This window comes from Suncus etruscus, chromosome 8 (assembly GCF_024139225.1).
Source record: "Suncus etruscus isolate mSunEtr1 chromosome 8, mSunEtr1.pri.cur, whole genome shotgun sequence".
NCBI classification, from domain to species: domain Eukaryota; kingdom Metazoa; phylum Chordata; class Mammalia; order Eulipotyphla; family Soricidae; genus Suncus; species Suncus etruscus.
This window is the reverse complement of record NC_064855.1, coordinates 43,395,099-43,417,017: the sequence shown is the minus strand read 5'-3', so window position 1 is coordinate 43,417,017 and position 21,919 is coordinate 43,395,099. Positions and strand designations below refer to the sequence as shown.

The following is a 21,919-nucleotide window of genomic DNA, read 5'->3' as shown; positions in this document are numbered from 1 at the left end:
AGGACAGACGGTGGTTTGAATCCCGGCATCCCCTATGGTCCCCCAAAGCCAGCCAGGAGCAACCCCTGAGCACCACCAGGTGTGACCCAAAAACAACATGTTATGATCATAACAGCCAAAACATGGAGTCAACATATATGGAAGGCTTGATTAAAAAAGCTATTCTATACAAACATATATATTATAAATTAGACTACTACTCTGTCTCTAAAAAAGATAAAAACTATGTCCTTTGGGACAAAATGGATGGAACTAGGGAAACTTAATTATGGGAAAAGAAATGAAAGGCAGTTTTGTTGGACCGTTTTAGTCATAAGTGGAACATAAATTACTAAAGCAAATGATCTAAGAAATAACAAAACTAACTTCTTAGTCTCAATGAAAACTAGGGCAGTTCCCAAGGGCTTCTGAGATGTTATAAGAACCCTGACAGTGGCAGTGATAATATTTAGAGGAATGTAAAGTCAAATTTAGACAGGTCTAAAATTTCTTTTTTAAAAAAGTTTTGGTTCACACTGGCAGTGTTCAGGGGTTGCTCCTGGCTCTGAGCTCTAGTTCCATCTATTGTACTCCAAAGGATATAGTTTCTTTTTTTAAAATTTTTATTGTGACCAACGTGAATTACAAATTTTTCACAGTAATATTTATATAGTGAGATTGAATCAGGGGTTGTTTCTTTTTATCTGTTTGACTCACATAATCCATTTTGAATGGATCACATTCACAACTCTTCTATTTTCTAAGTCAGAATATCTTCTTTAATATTCGATTTGTGTGTGTGAGTGTGTGTGTGTGTGTGTTGTTAATCAGCACTACAGGGTAACTTAAGACTTTTCTACAGGTTATTTACAAAACAAAAAAAAAGGCCTGCCCTGTTTATTTCATAGTTTTTTTTAAGAGAAGTTTCTATCTTTTATCTGAAAATGAAGTTGATTCCTAAGACAATATAAACATTATCTATCAAGTAGTCAATACCAAAAACAGAACAGGTTTTTGTTTTTGTGCCACACCCAGTGATGCTCAGAGGTTACTCCTCGCTATGTGCTCAGAAATTGCCCCTAGCTTGAGGGACTATATGGGAATGCCGGGGGATTAAACTGAAGTGTGTCCTAGGCTAGCACGTGCAAGCAGATGACTTACCGCTTGCGCCAATGCTCCAGCCTCAGTTAATATTTCTTGAAAGAAAGAGTGTTATCACTCATGACAGTATGCTTCAATGTTGGAGACACCCTGTATCTCTAGGCCAAAGAAATTTCCCTTTTTTTTTTTTTTTTTTTTTTTGGTTTTTGGGCTACACCCAGCAGGACTCAGTGGTTACTTCTGGCTCTATGTTCAGAAATCGCTCCTAGCAGGCTCGGGGGACCATATGGGATACCGGGATTCAACCACTGAACTTCTGCATGCAAGGCAAATGTCCTACCTCCATGCTTTGGCCCTAAGGAATTTTCTTTCTAATTTCCCCAATACTTACTGTGACTATCCAAAAAATAAAACAAAACAAATTTATATTTATATCTTCTAGACAGGGGCTCCCACCCACTTTCTTCTTTTTTTTTTAACAGAACCATAGAAAATGAATTATGTTGGTCTGACTCATGTCAATGTCTTCCTACAAACTGAGAAAAAATTGAATGCTATCAGGGGCAAAGCAGTTTGCAGTTTGAACATTGAGTGGAAATAAAAATAAATCAGATCTAAGTATCCAACCCGAAGTCAATGACAATAGCATCAAGAGACTCAAACTAGAACAAGCTATACACAAAAGGGATCTGTTACACTAGCAGTCCAGGAGACTGTGGTTATGTGATGCATGTGGGGAACAGTGGTGGAGGGAGGTCAACACTGATGGTGGGAATGACCCTAATTCACTGTCACTATGTACTTTAAATATAACTGTGAAAGACTTCAAATTCACATTGGTATCAATACAAATTATCAAAAAAAAAAAAAACACAAGAAAAAAAAGAAAGTGTTATCTATCAATGGTTCTCATCTGGGGCCACTTTCATTCCAGAGGAAATTTGACAATACCAAGAGATATTTTTGGTGTCACAACACTGGGAAAAGGCTTAATGCTGATCAGGTTAGTAGAAACCAGAAACTGTTAAACATCCTGTAGTGCTTTGCATGGCCTCCACAAAAATAATTATTCACTCTAAAATGTCAAGAGTACTGAGGTTGAGAAACCAGCTATAAATTAAAGCCAACAGTCATTTCACAGGTGTTACTTCTAAAATAAACCCAAACAACTAGAACTAGAGTTTTCTATAGGGAAAGTTTTACCACATCCCTTCCAACAAAATTATGCATGTGTTGACAGATGACTTGGCAAATGGAGGAAAATGACCACACTATATGACCAGATTTTTAATGTCAAACAGTCAAGTAACCACAGCTTTCTTCTTTCAACTGTCAGAAGGCAGTTAAACAGTTACCCATTATTAATTCTTTGAGTAAAATGGAATCCCACTACTAAACAAAACCATTTGCTTATGAAAATAATTTCACTCTGAGTTGTGAGAAACTCATTAGTCAATAATGCAATTAGATTATAACTTATAATATTGTAATACTGTAATTCTATTACAATGTGATTACATTTAGAATACAAAATAATGAAATATATAGCAGAATATAAAATAAAACGATGCAAAAAGGTTTAAAAAAGACACAACAAAAAACCAACACTGAAAAGCAGTATACAGGAAATACATAATGGTTGTACCTGTGTGTGTGTGTGTGTGTGTTGGGCCACCACATGGGATGCTGGGAATCAAACCCGAGTTTGCTTCTTAAATTACTAAAAATTTTCAAACTATACACATTGAGGGAGGGAGGGAGAGAAGGAGAGGGGGGGAGGCAGGCTCTGCCATCTCTCCACACCTACCACAATGAGGTATGTTTGTGTGTTGGGCCACGACATGGGATGCTGGGAATCAAACCTGGGTGTGTCTGTGTGTGTGTGTGTGTGTGTGTCAAAGCAGTGTGTTTGTGTGTGTGTGTGTGTGTGTGTCCCAGGTCAGCAGTGTGTGAGTGTGTGTGTGTCTCCTGGGTCAGCAGTGTGTTTGTGTGTGTGTGTGTGTGTGTGTGTGTGTGTGTGTGTGTGTGTGTGTGTGTCCCGGGTCAGCAGTGTGTGTGTGGGGCCACCACATGGGAAGCTGGGAATCAAAAACATGTGTGTGTGTGTGTGTGTGTTGGGCCACCACATGGGATGCTGGGAATCAAACCTGGGTCTGTCCCGGGTCAGCAGTGTGTGTGTGTGTGTGTGTGTGTGTGTGTGTGTGTGTGTGTGTGTGTGTGTGTGTGTGTGTGTGTGTGTGTGTGTGTGTGTGTGTGTGTGTGTGTGTGTCGGGTCAACACATGGGATGCTGGGAATCAAACCTGGGTCTGTTCCGGGTCAGCAATCTTTAAACTGGAAGAACTTTTGTCATACATACAGCTATTTAAATTCAGTTATTGAGCTGAAGAAATAGTGCAAAAGGTTAAAGAGCTTGCTTGCCCTAAATACAACCATCCCTAAGGATTAAGCAGTAAGCTCTGTAGAAGTGACCCAAAAACAAATGGTAGTAAAGTTTGGATATTTATGTAAGTCTTTTACAATCCATCTTATCTCAATCTATAAAGTATGAACTGACTCCATTCTTTGTTAAAGGATGGACTACATTATCTTGAGATATTTCCTCTTACAGTTCAATAATCTTTGTCACATGATTACACTAATACATTTTGCATGTGTACAATAACACAAAACTACTCTTCTATAGAGCAAAAACATTATGTGCAACTTTTTCTTACCCCACTTTCTCTTTGTGAAATAAGCATCAGCATTAGGGTCATTAAAGTGTCTGCTCATCATGGTTTCTCCTCCAGCATGGAAATCATATGCAAACACAAGAGCTTAAAATAAAACCAAATAATTAGTATTGAAATCTGGTCTCCAATTATAAAGAGCATAAACAGAAATGCAATTACAAATCACTCACAAGGCTCTGCAAATGCTTTAGTGGTAAATACTTCACGCAAGGTTACAATGTTTGAGTGCTGAATTTTTTTCCACATATCAACTAATACCATGCACTTTGTGTTAACAAGACGAAAACCTGAGAAAGAAAAATATTTCTATTAAATTATAAATAGATCTCCCTCTTATTTCATTTAAAATAAAGAAATGGGAACAGGGAGATAGTTCAAGAGTCATGGGACACATAATTAGCATGAGTCAAACTAGAGTTTGGCCCCCGGGACCATCTCAAACTCTCCCAAACCTATTCCCTACCCAATACTGTTGGGTGTAGTCTCGCAGGTGATTCTGGTGGCATGAAATACATCAGTATGCCCAATACTGAAATACTCATTCCAGTCAGGCGAGTCTCTACCACTTGAAGTCCCCGCACCCCACCCAGCATTATTTGGTGGAGCCCACTCTGCCCCCATCCAAAAGTGAAGAAAACACCATGTTATACTTAGTGAGATTTTGTTGTTGACCTTTACTTTCACATATATAATAAGTATACTCCAAAAGGTCTTAGCTTGAATAATGCTCTAAAAGAAAACCATGTTTCTTACCATGTATCCTCCGAAGGCAATATGGCAGATCATCTTTGCTATTTACAGCTTTGTAGCAAGATGTAATATATCCAAAATTACTTGATTTCTGTATCCGGTTAGGAGGTGGCAGTGGTTCTAGAGGGAACAGGCTATGGTAGCTGTCAACTTCTGCAGGAACTGCTAGAGAAATTCACAGGAAGACAGCTTTAACTTGCAAGCATTCGTAACTCTCTTAAGAGTAAGAAATCAAGTCTGCTATTCGTCATAAAACTATGCTTTTACTATAAACACAACAAAGCAGGGGCCAGAACAGTGGCACAAGTGGTAGGGGGTTTGCTTTGCACGCAGCTAACCAAGGACAGACCATGATTTGATCCCCCAGCATCCCATATGGTCCCCCAAGCCAGGAGCAATTTCTGAGCGCAGAACCAGGAGTAATTCCTGAGCATCACCAGCTGTGGTCCGAAAACCAAAACCAACAAAAAACAAAAAGCAATTTAAAAACCAGTAAACTTCAGATATTTCTAATCTTTTATAGAAAAATTAATGTTCCATTGTAATATATACTACTCCACAGAAATATTAAATATTTCTACTTCTGATATTAATGATATTCAGCAAAATTTCATATATGTCATGTTACAGGAGTTTCTGTTTCAAGAAATAAACTTCCTCTTTTGACTGTTCTATTGAGACAGTGATTTATGTTTTTGATAGTTGGGTTAACTGCAAATTGTTTCTCCCAAGTTTTTTTAAACTGCAAGTAACTTTGAATTAATTTTTTTTAATTTAAATTTATCAGTACTTTCTTTGGTGGGAAGCGTGAGTCTCAAAGAGTGCGTGCTCAGGATACCTGGGATCCCATTGGCAATTCTCAAGTGGTCAGGCTGATGGTGCAGGGGTCTCAGACTCAATTTACCTGGGGGCTGCAAGAGGCAAAGCCTGGATGCTCCTTGAGTGCAAAGTCAGTAGTAAGCCTTGAACATTGGGGGGGGGGGGGTGTAACCTAAACAACTAAAGCAAAACAAAACAAAAAAGATTCCTCTAGGGCAGGGCCACAAAATGTTGTACGGAGGGCCGCAAATGGGCCCGCAGGCCACGAGTTTGAGACCCCTGGTTTAATGCAAGAGTTTGAGATGCACTGGTGCTTGGGCCTTTACGATGCTAGGGTGTTACATCATCAGGGCTGCCCGGACAATACTCAAGAATTAAGTTGAGTGGTGCTAGGAATCAAACCCTGGCCATGTTTGTATCCTATTAGGACATCTTTCCTACTGTAATATTAAAAAGTGTATAGATGTATACATTTATGTATAATAAGAAGTTATGGGGCCGGAGAGATAGCACAGTGGGAAGGCGTTTGCCTTAGATGCAGAAGGACGGTGGTTCGAATCCTGGCATCCCATATGGTCCCCCGAGCCTGCCAGGAGTGATTTCTGAGTGTAGAGCCAGGAGGAGCCCCTGAGCGATGCTGGGTGTGACCCAAAAAACAAAACAAACAAACAAACAAAAAAAGAAGTTAAAGTATTTTAGACTCTGAAATCCTTTTTTCTTTCTCTCTCCCTTCCCTTCCCTTCCCTTCCCTTCCCTTCCCTTCCCTTCCCTTCCCTTCCCTTCCCTTCCCTTCCCTTCCCTTCCCTTCCCTTCCCTTCCCTTCCCTTCCCTTCCCTTCCCTTCCCTTCCCTTCCCTTCCCTTCCCTTCCCTTCCCTTCCCTTCCCTTCCCTTCCCTTCCCTTCCCTTCCCTTCCCTTCCCTTCCCCTCCCTCCCTCCCTCCCTCCCTCCCCTCTCTCCCTCCCTCTCTCTCCCTCTCTCTCTTTCTCTTTCTTTCTTTTTTTGGTTTTTAGGTCACACCCAGTGACACTCTGGTTCTCCACTCAGAAGTTACCCCAGGCAGGCACGAGGGACCATATAGAATGCCAGGATTCAAACCACCAGCTACGTGCAAGGAATAAACACTCTACCACTGTGCTATCTCCTTGGCCCAGACACCGAAATTCTTAGTAAATTTGGGGTTGATTTTTTTCCATGTGTATGATGATTTCAGCAAATGATCTAATCCTTATTTTACTACAGAGAAAACTCTTATTTCTAAAGCCTCACTTTCCTAAATGGCATGCAATCTTAATCACAGAAAGTATCTGGTTCTACGCACTAATTAATTTGGATGAGTGCCATTATTACATCATTTTAGTTACTGCACACTCAAACCATGCTTCCTATCTCTGAGTCCTAGGCATTATTTTCAAGTCTCGAGTAATCTTGAACCTTCATTCTTCACTAAATTTTGCCATATACTATAAACTAGTCTGTCATTTTTATGCTGCTGTGCTATAATGTCACTTTAATTTTGTTTATTTTTTTGATAACCTCAGTGTTCAGGGCTTACTTAGCTGCCTCAGGAATAACTCCTGGCAGTGGTTGGTGAACCTAATATAGTTCCGGAGATTTGAGTAGTCAGTGGGATATAAGCCATAATTTTATTTTTAGACCAAACTTTGATGAGAAAAGCCTAGAATAGAACTTCTATTTTATTCCTCAATCAACAGGGAAAGAAGAAAGGATAGAGAATGACTACTACCCAAGAATTTAAGTAACCATGCCAGGATATGATTCAGAGTTTATAAAACTGAAGACACTGATATACTGGCAGAGAGGCCCACTCACATAAAGCCTGGATTTTCTCAACCCAAATCCTCACTCAATCCCAAACCTCAAGTTTTATCTTTTATAAAGAACCAGCAGTAATCAAGTTCTATGTGTCATTCTAACAAATTACCAAACCTGAGGCTGGCTCAACAGTGTGGATAACCTAAGTGCCGGCCCACCTCCCAATCATGGTATAATAATTCTATAACCTTGATATAATAATTCTATAATTATTCTATAGCTTTAATAATTCTATAGCTTTAATCCCTTAACCATTAGCTTGCTAGAAATTAAATATAAGAAGTCCTGAGTAAAAAGAGCTCATATAGTCTTCCTAGAATTATAATGAACTAAATATTTAGATCAGTTTTGAAAACTGTTGTCTTAATCGTATTTTCCTATTCATGAATAATAGTTACTCTATTTTCTTATTATTTCTCAATATATCTCAACAACTGAGATCTTACACATCCTTTGTTGCATTTATTTCTTGGTACTAATATCTGAAATCAATGTTTCAGATAGCATTTTCTCTTGATTTTCAAGTTATTAACCAAGAGTATAGAAATGAAACAAAGCCATAGTAATTCTATACCGAGTTATTTCTAAATTCTATTACAACACTAAATTACATGGTTATACATAGTTATTACCTGTTACTATTTACTATACTACTAATATTTACCGCAATAATTACTAATAATATACAATATATCACTAATAGTTGCTATGCTACTATTTACAATATAGTAATATAGTATTACTATACACAGTTATTACATGTACTGCAGCTATACAATTTATGAATGTCAAGTTTATTTTTGCCTTTGTATGTTGATCATTTTTTGTGTGTGTGTTACACCAATTGATGCTTAGGACTTACTCCTAGCTTTGCACTAGTGATCACCCCTGGCAAGGCTCAGGGAACCCTAGGAGATGCTGGGATCAAACCTGGGCTGGTGGTGTACAAAGCCATTGTACTCCTGCTCAGTCCTTAATAGTTTTAAATGCCTCTGATTTTTGTTTTTCTATCCTGGTTAGCATGCCAAACATGTTAAAACAATTAGAGAGAAAAATCACCAATCTGTTTACTTCAAAAGTTGTAACAGGTAAGTTTCCTAATTATCAAAACTGAGATCAGTCATAATATAAAATATTCAATATATTGACTTCTGGGTTGTTTTAATTTTTGTAATGAATAAAACAGGTACTGGATTATGCTGAATCCTTTAACCAGGTGTTTCAAAGAGTCTATGAAGTTTTGCTAAACATACCCAAATTCTGACATATATAACATATTTATATGTTATATTGTCTTGAACATGGCCAACCCAAGTTCCAATTCACAAAGTAAAACAAGCAAAAAAAAAAAAAGGGGGGGGGACATTATAATGAACATACTGAAATTTACTGCTTTCACTGTTAGAAAAACTGAGGTCTAAATTTGGACTTAGCAGTCATTTATTAGCCATGGCTCTTTTTTTTTGGGGGGGGGGAGGTGTGTTTGGGCCACACCCGTTTGATGCTCAGGGGTTACTCCTGGCTACGCACTCAGAAATTGCCCCTGGCTTGGGGAAATCATATGGGACGCCGGGGGATCGAACCGCAATCGGTTTCTTGGCTAGCGCTTGCTAGGCAGACACCTTACCTCTAGCGCCACCTCGCGGGTCCCAGCCAGTTACTAAGGCAAAAGGGTAGTTTAGTAGCAGAGCACACTCCGTGCATGTATATGGTCCTGGGTTTAATTCCCAGAACTATCAAAAATAAAAGTACATTTACATAACTATCAGAGTTAGTTTTCCTTATGTGTAAAGTGAAGATCCCAATATTAGTATCTATGCCATAGGTTTTTATAAGAAGAATGGCATGCAAAGCATTAGCATACTAACTGGCACAATAGCAATACAGTCTCAAAAAGAAAAATCTTGCTGGCAAAGAAAATAAGCAACTGTTTTAGAGTGCCTCAACATGGTTATGAGCTCAATTCCCAGGATCCTTTATGAGTAATATGGGATCTGGCAGCTATGCCCACATCACAGATGTGTTTAAGTACCACAGAAAAGGTGAAAACAGCCCTTCCAGCCCCAGCAAGAACTGCAACTTAAAATTATGCAAGTGCCATAACTAGAAAGTACAGCCCTCAGTGAAGAGGTATGGCAAGCACTAAAACTACACAAGTGCAAACCTTGGTAAGCACTGTGGCCAAGTGAAAAAGCACAACAAACCAGATATGCAGCCCTAGTGAGCACCACATTCTGGCCAAGTGTCTAACCCAGTCTAACCCACAACATCATCATAGGGGCAAGGGTGAAATATAAAAAATTATTTAAAAAATATTACTTGAGTTAAAAAAATTCACCTTCTTTCTGCACATCATCAGGTTTCAGAAGATAACAGGCTAGAGTAAGTCACCCTAAACTCGAGAACTGAGGCTAGAGACATGGGCTGAAGCACATCTCTGACATGGTGGAGTTCAACTTCCCAAGCAGCACTAGGGAGATGCCAACCCCGGAAGCAAAGATAAAAGAAACCATTACTGCTGAAAGAAAATATAATTTACAAAACTAAAACTCAAAAAAAAAAAATCTGAAACTATGAATGAACTGAATATTGTCATGAGGAATTAATTACATTCAGGGGTATGCGGAACCTCGAATAGATTTTAAAGAAATATAGTCATTAAATTAGCAACCTAAAATGAGATAATCAAAGGCATTGAAAACATGTAGGACTACGTAGTATTTTAATAGCCCTTAAAAGGAAGAATGAATCAAATTACATTTTACCTGGCATATCTGCTTGATCAATTTGAGCCATTGTTATTAAATGTCTGTTGATCAGCTCCTAGAAAACAAAAATAAGTATATTTAAAACAGAGCTTCTGAAATCTGGACTTTATATACCTAGATGGTGCTAATATTAATATATTTTTTATGTATACTTTTTAGGAGTGAATTCTTCCTGATATACATACCCCTTGATTATTAAATGAGTCTTTCTGTTTCTTATAACCTTTTTGAGCCTGAAATCTGTCTTCTCAGCCTTTTTGAGGGAGTTAGCTTGAATGATTGTCTTCTAACCTTTGAGTCTGTTAACACTGTCTTCTTGCAGGCAACAGACTATAGGATTCAATTCTTTTTTCAGGTTTATAGAAATATTTTATTTATTTTTGTTAATAATTACAATGCTTGTGATTTGTTTAAAACCCATACTCATACATTTTCTTACCATTTTTTGGCCACATAGTATTCAATTTTTTAATCTATTTTGCCACTCTGTAGCTCTTACTTTCTGCATTTATTCCACCAACATTAAGAGATTATCATCAGAGAATTTTGTATCATCTCTTTGTAGATGTTTGGTGTGATTGTCTTGTCTTAATGTATCCATTTTAGTTTTTCTTTTAAAGTTGGTTTTGAGAAACTCCTGAGCTATTTATTGTTTATCCGTGAAGCTCTGTAACACTTCTCCAAGTCCAGATGAGAGTCTGCCTGTCTGGGTAAAGTATTCTTTGTTCATTTCACTGAATTTTTTTTTTTTTACTATATCTCATCGCTATCTTTAGGCCTAGTCCTAGAGCAGGGGTCCTCAAACTTTTTAAACAGGGGGCCAGTTCACTATCCTTCAGACTGTTGGAGGGCCAGATTATAGTAAAAACAAAAATTATGAACAAATTTCTATGCACACTTCATATATCTTATTTAGAAGTGAAGAAACAAAATGGGAAAAAATACAATATGTGGCCTGCGGGCTGTAGTTTGAAGACCCCTGCCCTAGAGGGTTTCCTTCGGTGAATCTGCTATAAATCTTAAGGACGTTCTTAAGTAATTTCTTTTTGCTCTTGCTACTTTTCATATTCTTTATCTACCTTTATCTATGATCTTCATCAATCTGACTAGGATGTATCCTGGAGTATTTTTATTTGGATCTCTGTTAGTCTGAACCTTTAGACCAGGGGTCTCAAACTCAATTTACCTGGGGGCCGCAGGAGGCAAAGTCGGGTGATCCTTGAGTGCAAAGTCAGTAGTAAGCCTTGAACATTGGGGGATGTGACCCAAACGACTAAAACAAAACAAAAAAAGATTCATCTAGGGCAGGGCCACAACATGTAGTACGAAGGGCTGCGAGTTTGAGACCCCTGCTTTAGACCTTCAGAATGTGCATGTATGTATTCTCAGCTCGGAAACTTCTCAGAATAATGGCTTTAACTGTTGATTCTTCATAAAAGTTGGCTTCCTAGTCCTTTGGAACCCCAATGATTTTGTTATTCCTTTATAATTGACGCCAAAGTTCTTGTCAGCTGTTTTTTTTTTTTCTTTTTGGTTTTTGAGCCACACCCGGCGGTGCTCAGGGGTTACTCCTGGCTGTCTGCTCAGAAATAGCTCCTCCTGGCAGGCACGGGGGACCATATGGGACACCGGGATTTCAAACCAACCACCTTAGGTCCTGGATCGGCTGCTTGCAAGGCAAACACCGCTGTGCTATCTCTCAGGGCCCTGTCAGCTGGTTTTTTTTATTTTGAATTATTTTTTCCATCTTAGGCTGTTGACTGGTGGTTTTATGCAGCTCATCTTCAAGTTCACTGATCTTGTCCTCAGCAACTATTGTTCTGCTGGTGAGGCCTTCCAGGGATATTTTTCATTTGCCTCCCAAATCTGTTAGCTGTCATTTGTTTGAAGTTTTCCTCTTTTTTTTTTTTTTTTTTTTTGTTTGGTTGATTTTTGAGCCGCACCAGTAACCAGGGGTTACTCCTGGTTCTGCACTCAGAAATCGCTCCTGGCAGGCTGGGGTAGTCAACTATATGGGATGCTGGGAATCAAACCAAGGTTGGTTGTGTGCAAGGCAAATGCCCTCCCTACCCACTATCACTCCAGCTCTGAAGTTTTCATACTTCTACTTGCATATCCTTACGTTTTATTGGCTGTCCATTCCATTGTTTCTTTGAGCATCTTGAACATCCTCAACATTTCCTCTCTAAAGTTCTTATAAAAAGTGTTAAGTAGCTGGTTATTACTGACTGGGTCATCAAGGTTATCATTATTGTTCACTAGGTGTGGTGGGTACTGCATTCCTTTCCTGATAAGAATTTACCAATCTGGAGGTATTTCCTATATTCTGTTGTACAAATGAGTGGCTGAAGTTAGGATGCTATTGTATCTTTATTGGAAGGTAAAAAAAGGTAAAAGAAATGTATGGCCACAGAGCAGAGTGTAACATAGTGGCTGCATGTTTCATGGACTTCCTAACTTGGAGGGCAAAATGGTGCTCTCAAGTTAGAACAGGGCCCTGATGTTGAAATGCCTCAAATGCTGGACTGAGGCAGGGTGAAGTCTCAGTATGTGTACTTTTTAATACTGATAACTTTTAGTACTGAAAATATCTCAACAGTGGTAGTAAAATGAAGTCCTGTGCAGAGAAATTATATTAGTGGCTGTTACATTTTTTACCAACTACCCATTGGTGGGTTCTGTGCTACTCTACTGTGATTCTTTTCATAGTTTGGGGTCTGTCTTTCCACTTTACTCTTGGTGGCCTCCTCACTGCCACAGAAATCTCTGGGGAACCTATTAAGGGTGGGAGATTATCCTTTAGCTATACTAGAGGCCACCAGTACAAACCTTGGTGCTAACTTATGACCGTCTCTCGTTCTCACCCTTCAGAGGGCTGAAAGCTCAAGATCAGGGTGGTAGTGGGCTGGTGAGTGTGAAAACTCATCCCAAGTGGGCAGTGCAATCTGCTTATTCCTTGGAAGATCAGACTGAAGTCTCTCAACAAGAAAGCTGCACAGTAAATAAGAATATCTTTCATTGTTACTTTGTTGCTTTCACCTCCAATCATACCAAATGGAGCCTAAAATAATTCTGGCACACAAAGTAAGGACTTAAAAGAGTGTCTTACTTCCAGAGAAAAGGTTGTGGAGGGTCTTAACAGTGATCTCCATATATTGTATTTTTACTATAAAATCTCTCTCTCTCTTTTTTTTTTTTTTTTAAGTTTTTAAAGTTTCAGGAGTCAGTTTTATTTCACGGCCCTCACTGCCATGTGCATTTCCCCACATGGCTTCTATGCTAAGCCTTTTCAAGCAGCCTCCTTCTGCTGCTCTCCATGATGCCTTGTTGTCTTTGTCTCTCCTATTTTTACTATAAATTCTAAAAGCATACCTGTCTGAGTTCATCAGCCATGAAGAAGGAAGGAGCATTTGCTTTTGGTTGCATGTAAGCAATATGAGGTGCAGTTGGAGGATAAATATGGTAATTTGGAAATACCTAAAAGGACAGGGAGGAAAAATACAAAGAATCATATTTCTCAACTGAAACATTTTATCATTATTTTGCTATAGTTTATCTCTAAATAACAGTGATAAATTTATAAATATTTAATTGATGAGCTACCTGAAATGCATAACGCCCAAAATTTCATCACTGGTACTGAGCACTGATGGATTCAGTCTCAGATCCACCGGGTCTTAGATACACTGCATCTCCAGACCCAAATATTGAACTTGTTTAGCCCACAGAGCCAGACTTATAATTACTGGTGAGGTCACAGGGGTCCCTGAGCAATGGAAAACCAAAACAAGAAAGCTTTTTAGGGGGTCAGGAATAGTGTAGCAATTAGGCTGCTTGCCTTGTACACAGATAACCCTGGTATAATTCCCAACACACCACCAAATAGTCAGTCCCCTGAACACTGCCTGGGGTGATTCCTGAGTAAAGAGCCAAGAGTAAACCTAAACACCAGAAAGTATGGTTGCCAAAATTTTTTTAATGCTACTTATTATTAAAAAGTACTTGAGACAGAATTTCCTCTCAGTATTCTTTTCTGAGTAGATTCATTTTTTAAAATGTAGTAACCATTTAAAAAATCTAATGGGAAAGGAAACATTTTCAGAGATACCAAATTTTAAGCTAAAATAAAAGGCAAAACATTCCTCTGGAAAAATTGGTTTTAAGTTTGTGGAGTTTGTATTTTGTTTTGTTTTTATATTTTCATGTTTCTTTTGTTCTCCCAAGCAATACACAGGAGACCTAGGACAAACTTCCAGTAATTCTCAGCTATCTGAGCCAGCCAATTCAATACCAAACCCAAGGTTGTGGTGAAGCACACCCTGCAAAGCCACACCACGCCTCCAGGGCTGTACCCAGCAATATTCAGGAGACCATGTGGTGCTGGAGATTGAATCTGAGTCAGACAAAGAAAAGCATGCACCTTAACCACTTTACTACCTTTACTGTACCTCTGATTTTCAAAAGTAATTGGGAGAGAGGAAGAAAATTGGTATTAAAGATCCAGATAAAATATATCCAGATAATGAAGTAACTGGTTTGGCCACTACAGAGGTCAACTCTAATGGGGTTTTCTGTAGTCAACATAAACCTAGGTATCTATATACTTAGTGAAATACAGAAATCAGATTATTTGGTAAAGCAGATAACTCAATAGAAAAGTGTGACCATTTACTTCTAGATTCTTCTCTTTTATTTTTCTACTAGATTCTTCTAAAACCCTTCTTTAATTGTATTTTGTCATTCATTTCCTTCACTGGTCCATGACACAAAATCAAAGTGCATTTTAGAAGTGTTTTCTATGGTTTTACTAATTTTCTAATTAAAGTAAATATTAAATAAAAACACCAATTCTTTTTGTTTCTTTAAAAATGAATGCTGGAGCCAGATACATAGTAAAGTGGGTGAGACACTTATTTTGCCAACAGATAACTCAGATTTGATTTCTATAATCCCATAGTCTCATGAGCACTACCAGAAAAGATCCTTGAGTGCAGAGCCAGGAGTAAGTAAACTCTGAGCATTGCCAGGTACAGCTCAAATGCCAAAAAAGTAATTTTAAATTAATATTTTAATTCATGTAATTATTTCCTTTGATATCCACCTGCAGGGAGTATATAGTACCTTTTCTTTTGGCTTCCTTAAATCAGATAGCATACTTCAAGCTTATTATGAGCAGATTTTTAAAAGTGATTTGAAGGGTAAAAACATTTTTAAAATTTGCCATATATAACCTCGACAAAAAAACAGTTACGACAGCTTTGTGACAAAGAACTGTCTAATATATTAAATTACATTTCTTTCTACACATGATTAAACTGAATAAAAAATATAAATATAAAACAACCAAAAAAAACACAAAACATTGATGGAATTCTTACTTAAAAGAACCAAGAAAAGTCTCTACTCTACCTCATTTATTTGACCTTCTGTTCGGCAAGCTGTTCTGTGATAATTTTTGAAAGATCTCTGATCAAAAACAAACAAAATAAAAAACTATTAGCTATTTTATTATTTTTTAAAACCAATCCCCATGACTTACAAATACTTCTACAAATGTTTCAAACTCATTTCTCATAATAGATAGCTAGGTTATTATTACCCCATTTCAATATTAGGAAAACAGTCTCGAGAAACTAAGATTCAAGAGTCACAAAACAAAGGCAGAACTGGAACATCTAAAAATAAAAAATAAACCATTATGCTTTTACTCAATCAGACATTTAGTAAAATATTGTTTGACTGAAAGTGCACAATTTAATTCGTGAGATGAAAATCTGCTTGCTAAAATCTCTATATATTATCAATTAAGTATATCATTTATCTTTGTCAATTGTCTTGTCTAGTTTCCATCATTTCAACAAAAAATTGGTTTTCTTCTAAGAACCCCACTCTACTTAAAATTTTATAATTCAAAAATATTTAAAATTGTATAGCTAATAAATCTTATAAAAACTGAAATTATCTTATAAAATGTTCAAATGCATTAAAAATAATAAAACTAAAAAGATATAACATGAAAAATATAAAAATCTTCTACCCCTTTTTCTTCTTCCCTTCTCCAGAGTTTCTTACACCTTCCTCTCCCATAATCAGAGATTCTTGTATTTAAGTCTCTTCTTTCCTTAGCAGTGACCATATCAGATATTTCTTATCTCTTTGTGTCTTCTTCTATTAGAGTGTTGCTACTGAATCACTGCTTTATTTGAAGCAAGAGTTTATCATTAACATGCTCTCAATAATACTGATAAGAAACCATCTACTTTTGTAAACTTCCTCTGAGAGCTAAAACTACCTACTCTATAAACTAATGTCAAAAACTATTAACTTCAGCTAGCACATATAATAGGGGTAAACTCTGTATCAGCAAAGCATATCATAAAAATACTAAAACCAGGTTATACTAATGTAGATTTTTTTGACTCAGTGATTAGAATTATCATCCAAATAAAAGTTTAAAAAAAGTAAAATTTCATTACGATAAATAGGGGTAAAACTTCAGATATCTCATTATCAAAACAAACCTAATGAAAATACTATCTTTTCATTTCTGAAAAAGACTTACCATTCCAGTCAAAGGTGCTGGAGTTGTGTCAGTATAAAAGTAAGTTGTCCCACCAACAGTTTCCTTCTGGATCACATGACCAGAAGATGGAGTCTGAGAAACAGGATTGTTAACCGGTGTAGAGGCACTAGAAGGCACCATGTAATTTGCTGGATTCGGAGTGTGACTTCTTCTTCTAGGAGCAGGGGAAGTATGTGGAGTGATCTTGGGAGAATGAAGAGGGGAAGATCCAGCAGACAATGACATTCCTGAAGATGTAAAAAATGATTCTTTAAGGAACAAACTTAAGGGAAGAAACATCTGAAAAAAAATGCAAACATTCATTTGGGAGAAACAATCTTTGGCAAATTATTTTAAGTGAAAAGATAAAAAAATTTTTTATCTTAAAGTACTTATTGGGGCCGGTGAGGTGGCACTAGAGGTAAGGTGTCTGCCTTGCAAGCGCTAGCCATGGAAGGACCACGGTTTGATCCCCAGGCACCCCATATGGTCCCCCCAAGCTACAGGTGATTTCTGAGCGCTTAGCCAGGAGTAACCCCTGAGCATCAAATGGGTGTGACCTGAAAAACTAAAAAAAAAAAAAAAAAAAAAAAAAAAAAAAAAGTACTTATTTTTTTGTTTGTTTTTTTTTTTCTGGGGCCACACCCGGCGTTGCTCAGGGGTTACTCCTGGCTGTCTGCTCAGAAATAGCTCCTGGCAGGCACGGGGGACCATATGGGACACCGGGACTCGAACCAACCACCTTAGGTCTAGGATCGGCTGCTTGCAAGGCAAACACTGCTGTGCTATCTCTCTGGGCCCAAAAAGTACTTATTAAGGCAAGCAAAGTTCTTTTTATCAAGCTGACCATTTTTAAATGAGGAAAAAAATTTAAGAAAGTCTCTTCCTTATCAAGATTTACATGACAAATTCAAGAATAAAAACAAGCAGTAAAATTAAAAACTTAGTGGATAAATGAAAACAAGCTGGGTCTTTTATTAAAGAGTATGCCTTTTATAAGAAAATGATTTGAAAAGCAAAAAATTAAGTTTAGTTTACTTGAAATTCATGGCAGCATAAACACCATATTTCAAAAATTAAGTAGTATACATTTCAATGTCTTTTGTCTTTAACCCTTATGAGGGCTGACTTTCAATAGATCACCACAGCAAGGGAGATGCTCTGCTACATATGAAACTCTGAACCTTTTGTCTTTAAAAAGCTTACACTATAAAACAATGGAAAACTTCTGCAAATGCAGATTTTTTTAAATGAGACCAACTGATACCACTCTATCCTAGTGGAAGTTGAACTTAAACATAACTAGTAATTAACTATCAGATGCAGAGAATCCTCTATTATGAATATATTGTGATGGGGAAATGACAATTGTCTTTACCCTTCAGATTTCAAACTAGCTGAAAAAACAAGACCAAGTTACACATAAAAGACATAAAATGATTTACAGAAGCACTCAAATATAAATTAATGTTTAAAGCTACATGCATAAGTGCAGATGGAATGCAAATTAAAACCAGGTAGAGTAAATCAGAGGTTTAATGGAGGTGATCAGTTCTAAGCAGACTGCAAAAAACACTTCCTGAAAAAATAAAATCACTTATCCAGGAACTATTTTCAGGCTCTATGAATGACCTCCATAAACTTTCACCTTTGAAGCCATAAGCCATCTCACATTCCAAGAAAAATATTAGTAGCATCTCTCATTAAAGAAATGATTAAAAGGAATCAACTTTAATTTCTAAGAATTCGTAAAATAACTTCTGAAAAGATACAACAACAACAAAAAAATGAGAACTGAGATAACACTTCTGGTTATTCTGGACTGCCTTGTTTTTTCTTTTCGGGGAATCAACCCCAGAGTCTCACATGAGAGGAATGTACTTTACCTTAAGCCACATTCATCAACTCCCTCTGCACTCTGTAAAGAGTTTTCATATAATCATTTCATCTGATTTTATAACCAACTACATGAGTACATAGGGGAAGTAGGTCAAATTATAAGCACTGCACAAACCTTGGGAGGTTTTTTTTTTATCTGACCAAGGGCATATGTGTAAGTAAGCAGCAAAGCCCAGACTCGAAATCCCAAATCCAATTTAATGTTTCCATTGCTATAACACAATGTCTACTGCACTAATATTAAAATAAACTTGAAACTCTCAAGCATCTCTTAAGATTAACAAAGGTAACTACTTAAAAAAATCTAAAACACCATTTAAATAAAACAGCATTATAAGGAAGCAATGATTCAACATTAAGATGTAAATCTAATTGTTTAAAACTATTCTAGTTGTCTCTACTTTTTCTATCATTAATACATACAGTAATATCTGAAGGATCTCACACTATTTCCAGTAATAAATGAGCCTCCACGATCTGAGGTGCATTTATTCTTAAATCTAGTCTATTTTTTTCCAAGATAAAAACTAGACAAGGACCAAAGATGAATAAATCAGCTTACTGCTTTCCCTAACGACAGTAAATTTCATAATGATTCTTGAACACTTTTCCATGTTTCATTCACTAAAGTATTTTAGATATGTCAGTTAATTCAATCCTCACAACAGCCCTGTGAAGTCGATACATCAGGTTCATCACACCAAGGAGAAAAATTAACTTAAAAATAAATTTTAGGGCCCGGAGAGATAGCACAGCGGCAAACAGCCGATCCAGGACCAAAGGTGGTTGGTTCAAATCCCGGTGTCCCATATGGTCCCCGTGCCTGCCAGGAGCTATTTCTGAGCAGACAGCCAGGAGTAACCCCTGAGCACTGCCGGGTGTGACCCAAAAACCAAAAAAAAAAAAAAAAGAAATTCTTTTTTTTTTTTAAACTTTATTGATTGATTGATGGTTGCTGGGCCACACCCAGCAGTGCTCAGGGGTTACTCCTGACTCTGCACTCAAGATATCTCCCCTGACAGGATGGAGACCGCATGGGATGCTGGGAATTGAACCAAGTCCTTCCCGGGTCGGCCACATGCAAGGCAAATGTCCAAACACTGTGCTATCTCTCTGGTCCCTTTAAATTATTTTCTTTTCTTTGGTTTTTGGGTCACACCCGGCAATGCTCAGGGGTTACTCTTCGCTCCATGCTCAGAAATCACTTCTGGCAGGCTGCGGGGACCATATGGGATGCCAGGATTTTAATCACTGTCCTTCTGTGCCTAAGGCAAACACCTTACCCCTGTGCTATCTCTCCAGTCCCTTAAATTATTTTCTAAGGACAAAATATAGGTTATTAAAATAATCGAGAATCAAGCTCAGTTCTACTGAAGTCCAAGAAATGTGTTGTTAGCCAATATGTTATATTCACCCAATCATTAAGACTTATACTGGAGTAGCCAATCATCGCAACATTGCTAAAATTTGAACTGCGGAAAAAGGGGGAATCCTTTACACTTATCAATACTAATCTAACTATTTAAGATGTAATATGGGGGGGCATTTGCTCTTGATATCAGAGTGATGTTTGCTTCATAGAAGCTATTTCAAACTGTTTCAGTTTCTTCAGTTTCCTGGAGAACCTGAAAAAGATATGTGGTAGAACTTCTGAAATGATTTGAAAGAACTAGTTAATCCATCTGGGCTGAAATTTTGTTTTTAGGAAGACTATTGATACCTATTTCAATTTCTTAAAAAACTGATCTGTTCAGGTGCTCCATTTCTTCTTGGTTTAGCATTGGGAGGTTACAAGAGTTGAAGAACTTATCCGTTTCTTGTAGGTTCTGTCAATTTGTGACATAAATTCTCGCAAAGTAATCTGATGATCCTTTGAATTTCTGTGGCAGTTGATGTGAGATATCCTATTTCATTTCTGATTTGATTTATTAAGCTTTTCTCTCTTTCTTAGTGGTTTATCAATCTTGTTTATTTCTTCAAAGAACCAGCTCTTGGTTTCATTGATATTATGGATTTTTTTGGATTCTAGTTCATAAATTACTACTCGGAATCTTATTATTTCTTTTCTCCTTAGTTTTATTGGCTGGGCTATTCTATCATTTTGAGTTTCTTGAATATCTTCACTATTTCCTCACTAAAGCTCTAATCAAAGAGGTTTATAGAGAAGACTAACCATCTCTGCTCACTAAGCGTGGTAGGGTACTGTGTTGCTTTCCCATGGTGACTTTTTACAGTCTGGAGATGTTTCTTGTGTAGTTAAGTGATTAGTTAGGATTTCTTTGTATGCTCAAGGTGAGGTATAAAAAGGCAAAGAAACGTATGGCCAACTGTTCTCAGGCTTCCTAAGCATGGGGTAAAATGATGCTCCTGAGTCAAAAAGAGGACAGGGTGGCTAGCAGCTTTGTCCCCTTAACCTTGTTCTTCTTGCTTTGGCTTCATGATCTGTTGCAAAATGGTACTCTTGAGTGAAAACGAGGACCCCATGCTGTTCTACCTTGGTTTCTTGAGACCATGTTTGGGACTAGAATTACTTTGAAAACTTATATGTTGACTTTCTTGTTCTGAGGCCACATTGAAGTATAGGACTATCACATACAAAGCATAGACTCCAGTCCCATAAAAGCTGAACAGAGGACTAAGTACCAGAAAGCCACATACCCGGTGGCTGAATGAGATGTGGCGCTTGGTAACTCAGCTCCTCTGTGTGCCCTGAAAGATTAATCAGGACAAGCAGAGAACTGAGTGATGATGCGTGACAGCTGGATTTGATGTGGCAGTAAGTAGGGAGGGAATCACTTGTCCCTGAAGCTGGAATAAGTTTCAGCATCCCGTATACTGGCGTATAAGACGACCCCTGACTTTTAAGAAGTTTTTCATGGGTTAAAAAGTTGTCTTACACACCAGAAAATATGGTACTATTAAACTAACCATGTATGCCAATAGCCTTACCAATGGGTACTATCACTACAGTCCCTATACTTTCTAATATGAGTATACAAAGTTATGTATAATTGAATTGCCTTAGAACTACTGAAAATAATCTTTTTTGACAGAATCTAAAAATAGGTACAATATAAAAAAGCTCAGGAGAAACTTGGGTAATATATTAAGAAATAAGAAGACTGGGACTAGAAGACAGTTGCTTTAAGGACATGAACATCTTTCAACCCATTTGTTGGCTTTTACTCAGAAAAATGTTTCTCAAACTATCCAAGTAATTTTTTCAAGACTACCCACAATGCTCAAAGAGCAAAAATCTAGAGCAGGATCAAGAGTTAACAGGTTATATTGTAGAAAGTCTGAAAAATAACATAGAACAGATATAATTCTCCAAATGAAATCTGAGCACATTTTGAAAAGCATGGGCTTTGAGTCCATTGTATGTAGAAGTTGATATTCAAATCTCAAATTTATACTGAGATTATACTAGGAATCTAGAAAAGCTGTGCGCCATCAGTGACTGTTGATTCATAA

At 37.4% G+C, this 21,919-nt stretch overlaps 1 protein-coding gene across 1 annotated transcript in view; it reads right to left on the bottom strand.

Moving 5' to 3' along the window:
* The window catches only part of PAN3 (poly(A) specific ribonuclease subunit PAN3), a 151,362-nt gene that overhangs the window by 23,529 nt on the left and 105,914 nt on the right, over positions 1–21,919 (bottom strand). Inside the window, exons 7-12 of the mRNA XM_049778347.1 lie at positions 16,547–16,794; positions 13,357–13,461; positions 9,982–10,039; positions 4,567–4,728; positions 3,984–4,100; positions 3,796–3,897 (exon numbers count right to left, since the gene is read on the bottom strand). Of these exons, the coding sequence (XP_049634304.1) occupies positions 3,796–3,897; positions 3,984–4,100; positions 4,567–4,728; positions 9,982–10,039; positions 13,357–13,461; positions 16,547–16,794 (792 nt within the window). The remainder of the gene's footprint in view (positions 1–3,795; positions 3,898–3,983; positions 4,101–4,566; positions 4,729–9,981; positions 10,040–13,356; positions 13,462–16,546; positions 16,795–21,919) is intronic.